The sequence below is a fragment of the Opisthorchis viverrini genome (genome assembly GCF_000715545.1).
Source record: "Opisthorchis viverrini unplaced genomic scaffold opera_v5_126, whole genome shotgun sequence".
In the NCBI taxonomy this organism is placed as follows: Eukaryota; Metazoa; Platyhelminthes; class Trematoda; order Opisthorchiida; family Opisthorchiidae; genus Opisthorchis; species Opisthorchis viverrini.
In genome coordinates this window covers 1,318,722-1,329,451 of record NW_008751787.1, presented here as the reverse complement: position 1 = coordinate 1,329,451, position 10,730 = coordinate 1,318,722, and the positions used below count along the sequence as shown (strand labels likewise).

At 48.9% G+C, this 10,730-nt stretch overlaps 3 protein-coding genes across 3 annotated transcripts in view; 1 reads left to right on the top strand and 2 right to left on the bottom strand.

Moving 5' to 3' along the window:
* T265_14014 (hypothetical protein) overlaps positions 1–8,617 on the bottom strand; it is a gene marked incomplete at both ends in the record, with an annotated part of 14,019 nt that extends 5,402 nt beyond the window's left edge. Inside the window, 5 exons of the mRNA XM_009171626.1 lie at positions 1,139–1,259; positions 3,540–3,645; positions 3,676–3,837; positions 5,010–5,123; positions 8,588–8,617. Of these exons, the coding sequence (XP_009169890.1) occupies positions 1,139–1,259; positions 3,540–3,645; positions 3,676–3,837; positions 5,010–5,123; positions 8,588–8,617 (533 nt within the window). The remainder of the gene's footprint in view (positions 1–1,138; positions 1,260–3,539; positions 3,646–3,675; positions 3,838–5,009; positions 5,124–8,587) is intronic.
* T265_06373 (hypothetical protein) overlaps positions 3,037–10,730 on the top strand; it is a gene marked incomplete at both ends in the record, with an annotated part of 45,369 nt that continues 37,675 nt past the window's right edge. The window contains 2 exons of the mRNA XM_009171614.1: positions 3,037–3,426; positions 9,737–10,711. Coding sequence (XP_009169878.1) covers positions 3,037–3,426; positions 9,737–10,711 — 1,365 coding nt within the window. The remainder of the gene's footprint in view (positions 3,427–9,736; positions 10,712–10,730) is intronic.
* The window catches only part of T265_06372 (hypothetical protein), a gene marked incomplete at both ends in the record, with an annotated part of 14,018 nt that continues 12,986 nt past the window's right edge, over positions 9,699–10,730 (bottom strand). The window contains one exon of the mRNA XM_009171613.1: positions 9,699–9,812. Within this exon, the coding sequence (XP_009169877.1) occupies positions 9,699–9,812 (114 nt within the window). The remainder of the gene's footprint in view (positions 9,813–10,730) is intronic.

The following is a 10,730-nucleotide window of genomic DNA, read 5'->3' as shown; positions in this document are numbered from 1 at the left end:
CGTCTGATGGCTCTTCGCATCGGGTTATGTTCGGGACCGGCTGGGATATTTCTTCGAGATTTAAGTAGTGACACCGTTCCGTCTGATATCCAGTGCTTGAGTGCGCCTGGTTGGGTCGTGCCACAGGCAAAATTCCCAGCACTATGCAAAGAGGTAGCAATCTCGTCCCAGTATGAGTTCACATCTGGTGGGGGGGCACTTGGAAGAGACTCTAGAAGACGACGTTCACCCTCAATGGTGAACGTAGTAATATCAATGGGTTCTTTCACCACATAGATGCGAAGCAGCAACGCCTCGGTTGCGAGGGAAACAATAATCATCTAGCTGTCACTGTCACGAAGACTGGATTTTACCGTGGTGTGACGGTTTACGCACCTCAGCGATTCGTTGAGCCATACTGGGAAGTATCCCCGTGACTCTCGCAGAGTTTCTCATACCAGGTTGGTCAACGGAGGAACACAGTCTCCTGGCCCTCCAGGTTGGGGGTTGGAACATGTATGGCAACTTGTTCCGTAGAAATGGTAATGCATTTGCATTCCCCGCCAAACACCGCTGCCTTAGGATTTTGAGCCAAAGGCTTTGGTTGAGGACACTAATCGTCCTCCTGTCTAGGTGTGGGCGCCCTGGCAGTATCCCAGCCCTCCTATAACCATGACATTCACAACTAACAACACTCTCATGCCACATCGGCCGTTGCGTGGTGCCAACAGCCGGGTCGCCTTACTTGCTGCAAACAGCAGGGCGGGTAGGCGAAAAGAGGCTACTGCTGACGCCTCCTTTTTTTCTCTTTCACATACTTCTTCCCCCTCTCTCTACCCCATTAATAACCTTCTTCTTGTAGGCCCAGCACTTAGGACCGATGACTCCGTTGATCTTGTATTGGTTTTGCGCGCAAAATCTGCTCGTTCAATAGCGCCGACATCGTCCGGTATCTTCAAGTCAATCTTCAAGCCTCGACACACCTGGCTGCCTTCAATGTGCGCACTCTGAAGCAAGCAGGACAACAAGCTGCTCTTGCTCCCAAACTGGACTCGCCTGACATTGATGTGTGCTGTATCTCAGAAACGAGAATTCAAGACGCAAACACAGCGACTGAGTTAACCGCCCCATGAATATGCACTCGCTTCCGGCTACGCACCTCTGGTGATCCAGAGGCTGTTGCGGTGGGATATGCAAGGGTTGGTATTGTGCTGAGTTACCGGGTGGAAGTATCCTTATCTGACTGGATACTTGTTGATAGTCGCCTCTGTGCGGTTTGTCTGGCAGCGTCAGTGAAGAAGTCTCACAAGCGGTAAGTTGATAGATGTATGTTTATCGTGTCTGTCCACACCTCAACTGAATGTAGCTTCGAAGCCCTGAATGCTCTACTGCGGCGAGCTAAAAGCTCAGACATCGTGGTGATTGCCGGAGATATGAATGCACAAGTGGGCGAGCTAAGTGTATCTGAGACTCAGTTGAGGTCAACACGGACTGGATTCGGTGCGTACGGACAATGTGGAACGATTACTTTAGCTGTGTGCTGACCGCAGGCTGTTTTGATGCAGTACTAACTTCCGAAATAGCCGAAGTCGTCTGGCCACTTGGTGTCCCCCAACAACAGGCCGGCCACAAACTCAAATCGACCACATTACCATCAGTTACCGATGGCGCGGATTAATAACTGACTGCCCGTTGTTTTGGAACATATTGGTGGACTCTGGCCACGTGCTCGTACAGAGTCCCTTCTCCCTACGTTTTCTAGGGCCGCGTAAGGTGCGGACAAATCGCTTGGCAACTGAGAGACTGCCGGATCCGGACATTAGACGAATTTGCCAGAATTATCTTCTAGTCTCTTCCAAATGCTCTACCATGAGATGTGGACTCATACTGGGACGAGATTGACACCTCTTTACATAGCGCTGGGAATTTTGTCTGTGGCACGACCCAGCCAGGCGCACCCAAGCACTGGACATCAGTCCGAACGATGGCACTGCTTGAATCTTGGGGAAATGTCCGAGCCGGTCCCGAACAACCCGGTGTGAAGATTTATTAGACGTCAAGTGAAAGTGAGCGTGCCGTCCGACCGTGAAGTATGGTGGACACAGAAAGTCGAAGAAATGCAAATCGCCAAGAAAGCCGGTAATGCCCGAAGATTATTTCAGCTGATCCGTGCGACCGGTCCCCAGGAACCACCTGAGTAAAACCATCAAGCATCAGAATGGAACAACCATCTAGAATAAAGAAGAACGCCTCGAACGGTGGGCTGAATACTTCGAACAAAAACTGTCGTGGCCACCAGCTGGCACTCATGCAGAGCCCACAGGTGAAGTAGAACGGTGAACATGGAACCACATGATTCCTCGGAGCTTTACGACTACATATGTTTTCTCAAGCGCCACCTGATCCGGATGACCTCCCGCTGTTCAAAGACGAGGGTAAAGTCCTCAGTCAAAGCTTGTCCGATCTGTTTGCCTGGGTTTGTCCGTCGCAGAGAACTGGGGAGAGTCGGTGATAGTGCCCATTGTCGATCTGGAATACGCAGACGACATCCTTCTCATCTTCGAAGGGGAGTGGAAGGCGCAGGTGTTTTTGAATGAACTGACCAAAGTGATCCCGTCCTTTGGTATGCGCTTTGCACCCACAGTGCTCGTGGATGTGCAGTCATTGAACACGTCACTTACAATCCAGGGAGAGGTACTGGAAGTTGTGGAGCGCTTTACGTATGTTGGGAGTTGTATTAGTTCTGATTGTAGTGTGATAGATGAGGTGAATACACGAATCTGCAGGGCCTGGTTCGCGTTTGCTAATTTGGGACACCTATGGCGTCAGTGTGGTTTATCCATAAATCTCAAGGGGCGTGTGTATCAATCTACAGTACGGGCTGTTTTGTTGTATGGATATGATACGGCCTATTCCAGTAGCTGAAGCGAGACGTCTTCAGGTGATCGACAATCGTTGTCTCAGAACCGTATCTCGTGTAGGTTGGTGTCAGCAAATCCGTAATGAGGTAGGTAGAAAGTGCGTTTTCGGTTGTGCACCGGGTACTTTCATTGGATAATGTGTCCAGCATCAGAAGCTGCGTTGATTGGGCGACGCGTTGCGTATGACGAACCATCGCTTGCCGAAGTGCTGTTTCCTATGCCCGATTCAGAGTGGCGTAAACGGAGAGGTGGACAAACCTTAACTTGGTGGAGAAGTATGAAGGAGTTCACGAAACACTTGGGTGCTGTCGGTGCTAATCGTCTTCGACGATGGGCACCGCGTGGCCCTCACTGCGCCTGGTTGGAGACACTAATATATATGGTTACCAACCGATGGCACTGGCGTTCTGGGCACCGCCCCTCACTGCACCTGGTTGGAGACACTAATATATATGGTTACCAACCGATGGCACTGGCGTTCTTGTTGTCAGTTTTCTATCCAGATCGCCCGAGTGAAGGTCTGAAGGTATTTGTTGCATGGGTGCAGCCTGTGCGCGGGGAAACTAAATAATTTAAGTTTGTGGTGTTAGTACCAGCCGCAACGGATGCCTTCATAAATAACTCCAAATTACAACTCACATTTCATCAGCTTATTAAAGTTCAACACACTGTCCAGGGTAGAAACGACTATTGGGGCCAGTTCCTTGGAAATCTTCACGAAAGCATATCCTTGGTGCCTAAGAGTCTGAGAGCATTAGAATAAATAATGATTTACTTTCTTAGACTTGGGCATGTAGACCGCATCCACTTTTCCGAACTGGCTCAAGTATTCAAGAACCTCCTTCTCACCAAAGTATTGTGGAAGCCTACTCAGACGCAACACAGCAAACTTGGATTGCGCCATCCAGCCACGCCAAGTATGCACTGCAGCGAGCCACTAGCTCAACTGTCCAGAACCATCAGACGCAGCGGTCGAAGAGGAAAATCCGGAGCGCTCATTGGTCAAGATTCCGAAAGAGGAGTGGGCTGTTTTGAGCATTCGTTTGAATGGATGCATTAGTTAATCTGCTACAGCCCCATCTCCACAATAATGTAATACAGTGTCTGATGATCAACATCGATTCTGCTACGCGGTACGTCCGCAAAAGGTTTCGTTTTTTGCTCGTGAAAATTTGCGGAGAAATCTTTTCGCTGTTTAATCTATTTCCAGAGTCAACATTTATCATTTTGTTAAATTTTTTACTCTGTGCGCCGAAATCGGTGTCAGACTGAACTCCGTTTATGTGGTGCACCCAACCGCTTTCAAGCATAAGTCAGATCATTACAGAATGATTACCTCTACAGCCATCGGTGGAACCAGAAATGAGAAAAATGAATGTCGTCCTAGTGCCAGACGTAGAGTACATTCTCATGCTTTTAGTGCCTGGCGGCATTCTAAATGTACTGGTTTCCTGGATGATCAGATTAGATGATCATCCAAATCTGACACGCTTGACCGTGCCAGCTGTCTTCGTGCTGCAATGCACTCCACGACTAGAAATAAGACTGGGAATAACCAAACCAAGTCCAAAGGACCATTACAAATACACACTCAGGAGGAAGTTGGTACTTCTTTCTAAAGCTCTGTAAAAAAGAGTATTGGCATGGGCGAGTGCCGATAACCAAATTTCCTCCCTGAACGCGTACCTATCGCTCTTCATTCCAGGTCCCTCGGCATCGAAGAAGGCTGCCCAATGTCTCGATGCAGCATTGAGGACCACCGCAACGTCCGTAGTGCACGAGCAAAGAGGGAAGTCCACGCTGGCCACCCGATGGGTATTCCCCAGAAAACCTGACCAAAGAAACTGGCACAGGCACTCAAAGAGTCTTGAATAGCCTCACGCAGGACGGCTACACAGAAAGGGAAGCAAGTGAACTGTTGGGCTTCTAGTCGAACCCACCTCTAATACCCTAGAGATTAACTTAGAAATGGATGTCCGCATTCAGAAAGCCTACTCAAAGATTAAGGGTCGCCCACTAGAGACTCGTCAACTGGGCCACAGCATGTCCTGGAGATGACGCACGACACAAGCATCCTCTTGGCGACAGAACATTTGACCCCAGACTTACAGCCAACTCGGTGATAGCTACGGATTCTTGTGCTCCTGAAAGCCCATCGATGCAACCGGCCGTGACTCCGGATGGCATTTTATTCTCACCCACTGAAGGTCCATTGACTTCCACCTGTAGTGATACTAGAGGCGGGGCGAGCCTTACGAGAACATAGCGTCAAACAAATGTAGAAGTATCGTCGCTTATTTCCTCAGTGGACAACAAAGACGCAATGGTAAAGGCTGCACACAATTCACAAGTTCTAAGCTGGAATGAACCCCCCATCTTCAGACAAACGGCAAAGTCGACTGACAGATCAGCCATAACCATTGACCTCAAAACCGGGGGTTACTGCAGGAGCCCTTCGACCACAGGAAAATTAAAACTTCCAATGCTCAGCCCCAGTATATCGGAAGCGACCTGTCCGACTATGGTCCTAATCATCACTCATGAAACCGACAGTCAAAGACACAAACCCGACAACAACGTACCAAAAATCATGCGTACACCCAGTTGACCACGCTGCTCGTAGACAACGATGAAAGTGAATGCGGCCGAATAAACCATGTAAATTTTGCCTAAACAAAAAGCTGCTTGCTGGACACGAGGTGCGTTTTTCTTTGAAAACTAGCTGCTTTGGGACGCCTATAAAAGGTATACTCCTTGATAGCACCATCCAAAATATCAGCAAGGGAACAGGGTCTAACCAGTATGCCTCGTGGTTTAAACAGCTCCAGAAAGCACAAGAAACCAAGCGGAAGCACACTCGACCCAAAACCTTAGGCAACGACGAATCCGGACGTTCAAAAGTCAGCATTATACCAGCTAACGTCACTGGCCACCGGAACGTTTGTCCACGTACTCAAAAACAAAGTGCCCAAGCACGCCGGTTTCAAAGTTAGCAAATAAGCACCGCGACGAAAAACAGACCTTGGAAACCCCAATCAGGAAGTGGCCAAGTGCGCCATAGAGCTCTCTTTAAAGCCCTGCACTCAAACCAGGCGCACGGTTGGTAGGGATCATATACTTTTCGATAGCGCACCTTTTGGCTCCTCAAATTTCGGCGCGGCAGTGATAGTGTTGAACTGCTCATCAACAAACCACCTCGGTCTTTTAAACTAACTTCACATATTCACCAGTCGGTCTGCTTTGTACAACCGTCCATAATCGCACTAGAAGAGACCTAGCTCACAGCAGATATCTCTCGAAAGTCGCGATATCCAAGCTAGCTTTAAACACGGGAATGCCGGACGATTGTTTTATACTTTTATGCGAGTGAGCCCACCCGGACTGCCCACTCCAATACCACTAGTGCACCTTTACGTGATGCTCTGTGGATTAACTTCCGCTCATGGGACTGATTTTTTCTTGACGATTGGTCCAGCGTGGCGTTTAAAGTCTACCGGAATGATATCAGCTACTCATACGAGCCTTTCTTTAACCCTGCTCTGGCTACCACATCATGCGTTTCTCGCTAGTGGTTGAATATAACACTCCCACGGGCCTCTGATTGGAGTTCCATAGCATCGGATATAGTGGAAATTTTGCACCGGCGCTTACTACAGTCGTTCAGTAGAGCGTCTGGACTCTTGTGTGCGACAGCACACAGTAGATGCGGGCAATGTTTGGAAGATTTTTAAGCTCAACGCACACAACTTTATTGAATGGTATTTCTTCCCATTTCGGGTGGTTGGTGCCTAAAATAACCCCCTTTTGACGGGGGGCATCTAATGCCAGTTCAGAGCACATTTGCCTCACCTTTGTTTGAATCCTCGCTATTCTGCACTGAGAAGTTAAAAATCGGTCCTTCACCCTTTTTTGTTTGTGCCTTCCAAGTGAACGCAAGCCGAAGAATGACAAGCAAACCCGACCCCTGAATCTCGGGTCAAGGCCGCGATCCTGTCTATCACTCCGTGAACCCCTGAGTGGTTTCAGCGGATGCTGAAACAACACGCGGGACGGATTTTTCTCCTTGTTTGTACGCAGTTTACCACAAACCAATAGAGCTGCGCTCTTAACGGACGACTTATTTTTCTATTTATAAAAACTGATGGATCAGATGCCATTCGGTCAAATGCCCAACAGAGTTCAGGAGGGAATGCTACACGGAGTCACTGCACTTCTCCCAAGTAGGAAGTTTCATATGAAAGGTAGATCAACCTGGTCCTCTACTTTAAAGGTCTACGGTGTAGTTCATCGGTGCTTCGCCTAAAGACTACTCACTTTTCTGATTTACGTCATCGATCTTCCTGATGCACTACTTTTTGCGGGGAAAAGATGAGAAGCTCCTCAAAGTTGGATATCGTAATTTGTAAGACAACAGTCCCTCATCCCGGGCAGATTTTGCGTGGAAAAATTTTCCTCCGACGGCTATCTACACTGCATCTAAGACCCAGTTCGAAGAAATCTTTGACGCTATTTTGTGTGGGTTCTCGTGATGGCAGAAGGTTGAATACCCAATGAGCGCAACTACACAACATGCGGTTATGGTATTCATTTGGAAGGTAATGCTGAAACAGAGGGACAAACCTGTCGCGTGTAGCTTGGGCAAACGTCTTCGCCCGATGAATCAACCCGTCAGTCTGAGAAAACAAGATCCTCTTTTGGGTTCACATTTTTGATCAGCAGGGCTCGCCTTGCTATTTCAGAAGTAGGCACATCCTCCACACTGGCAAATAATCTACACCTAGTGTTTCGCCAGTCGCTTGACAAAGGCCGCCTTCCCTCAGCTTGGAAGGAAGCGATTGTCACGCCAATCTAAAAAACTGGTGACTGACTGTCGCCTGGCAGCTGGAGGTCTATAAGCCTCACTAGCGTGCCATGAAAGTTGATGGAACGCAATTTGAAGCGAGCTATCGTAGATAAAATTACTTCCAGCAATCCGATATCTCCAGCTCAACACGAAGTTCTCCCAAACCGATCTTGCGTGACAAACATGCTCAAGTGTATGGACAGATTAACCCAAGCCAAGGAAGAAGGACTCATATCGGATGCCATATTTTTCGACTTCTCAAAAGAATTTTATAGAGCCCTACAGGTCAAGCGACCGGCGAAACTTGGGCAAAAGCCTCGATCCTGTGTATCAATCGGTTAATCCGTTTGTGGCCAATCACGCGCGAGACAGTCGTGTTGGCCGTTGTGGCGTCCAATCGCGAGCGCTGCGGACTCTGGCGTACGACTGCACCGAGAATACTGGCACCTCGTTCTGGCTCTTTCGCACATTTTGTTGCTCCATCTACCCTTCCTATTAATAATGCTGCCTTTGAAGACCCATCCACTGGGTCCCACATGTCTCGCTGCTCCACAAACTCGGGTCCTACGGGATTCAAGGGAAAATCCTTCACTGGACCAAGGCGTTCATATCAGACAGAACATTCCGAGTGAGAATAGGCTCGACCTACTCTTATCCAGCGTCGGTCTCCATTGGAGTTCCACAAGGCTCCGTCCTGGGACCACTCCTGTTTCTGATCTACGTCAACGACCTTCCAGATGTACTTGCAAGTTCATGTCTACTTTTTGCGGACGACTTGAAACCTGGAGCTCCAATGCGAGTGCCCTTCAAATGTGTGTAGACGCTGCAAAGAAGTGGCTGGTACCTTCCTCTGAATGACGAAAAGTGCGTCCATATGTCATTCGGAGGAGACTCAGCGAATTCTTTTGTTATGCATGGTGAGAGAGGACCAGAAAACATCATGAGGATAGACGCAAAAAAGGACTTGGGTGTCTGGGTCTCCTCACACTTGTCCTTCCCACTGCATCATGAAAAATCGGCCCAAAATGCTTTTGCCATTTTACGATGGTCCGACGCACCTTCTCCCGTATTACTCGCACCGACTTCCAAATACTCTATGGGGCCTACGTCAGACCGCTCCTGGAATACGCCAACCAAGTTGTCTGCTCAGGACGCATGAAAGACGTCACCCTCATTGAGCGTGTCCAGCGGGCCGTTACGAGAACGGTTGCCGGCCTCAAATCCATGGACTACGAAACGCGTATCGCGACGCTTGTTCTCTTTCCCCTGGAATGCCGTCGCCTCCGAGGGGATCTAATTCTTACTTACGCCCTGTTTGAGCAAAGCTTGGCCAACAGGTTTTTCACGGTTGACCTAGCAAACACGGCGAGGACACAGTAGGAAGATTTTCAAGCTCAGCGCACATATTCATTAGACAAAATTTTTTCTCATTTCGGGTAGTAGCTGCGTGGAATGTCCTTCCTCCGACGGTTGTCCACGCTCCTTCTAGAAACCAGTTCAAAGCACTACTAGATATTTATTTATGCGAATCCTCGCGCTGGCAAGCATACTGCCCCGCGCTGAGTACATAAAGAGCAGTGCTACACCCTTTTTTCACTTGTGCCTTTTAGGTGAACGACAGCCACTGACCGACAAGAACAAAAGCGACCCGGGAAACTTGGGCACAAGCCTCGATCCTGTGTATCAATCCGTTAATCCGTGAATCTTATTCGTCGTGAGTTTGTCTTGGGCATCTTAGGAGCAGCGGGCGTCTCAATTGAGACGCCGACTGATGTTGATGTGTGGTGTGTGTCGGCAAACTAATTCAAAATCCAAGCACAATCATCGATTTAGCTTCCCGAGCGGGAATCTGATCGTTTTCTGTTCGTCTTCTTAAGCTCCTAACGATTGGCACTGAACTCATCAAAAACGACCTTTCTGGTGCTTTATGCGCTGCGTTACTTCACTTTAGGCGATCAAATTTCATTGGGATTGCACAAGTGGACAGACTTAGCGAATTTGCTGGCCTCCTGCAGCACAGCCGGTGGAGACAATGCATACGGGCAAATGGAATGTAAACCTTGCTCGCCCTTCGGACGAAGAAATAAGGCATGAAATAGCCGTACCAGGACCGGACGGTCTGTATCCAGCCCTCTTCAAAGAAGGCGGAAATCCCCTGGTGACCCACCTGACAAAGCTTATTGGTATTATGTGGGACGAAGAGCAAGTGCCTGCAGAATGGGACATGTCGACAGTTATCCCTGTCTTCAAAAAGGGTACACGGACGCTATGCGAAAACCACAGTGGCATCAGCCTGTTAGCTGTGGCTTCGAAGGCGCTCTCTGGCCTTATCCTTCGAAGGTTGACTGAACACAGGGAGAGGCAGCTCCGTGAAAACCAAGCTGGGTTCCGTCCTGCAAGAGGTCGCATGGATCATATCTTCACCCTCCGACAGATTCTGGAACAGCGACACTGCTTCCAGCAACCAACAATGGTTGTTTTTCTTGATCTGAAGGCTGCCTTTGACTCTGCGGACCGCCAAGCACTATGGCAGTGTCTGTGGAGCAAAGGTGTCCCCCATAAATTCTTGACCCTCATTAAGGCGCTGTACGCCAATTCCCGCGGCCGTGTAAAGGTCTACGGGAAGCTTTCTCCTGAGTTCACCTCATCAATTGGTGTCCGACAGGGCTGTCCTCTTTTACCTTTCCTCTTCAACGTCGTCATTGATACGATCATGGAAGACTCACTACCAGCCTCTAATGCCTGTGGGGTCGAAGTGCTCCCTGGGCCTCCGCTCACAGACATCGAGTACGCAGACGACATAGCTCTTCAAGGATCTGATCCCGTGGCAATGCAAACAATACTAAATAATCTAAATACTTCTGCCTCGCGGTTTGATATGCGCTTCACACCTGCAAAGTGTAAAGCGCTACTGCAAGACTGGGTGGGCTCGCACCCTAGCCTCATGCTTGCGGATGAACCGATTGAGGTAGTAGACAAATTTGTTT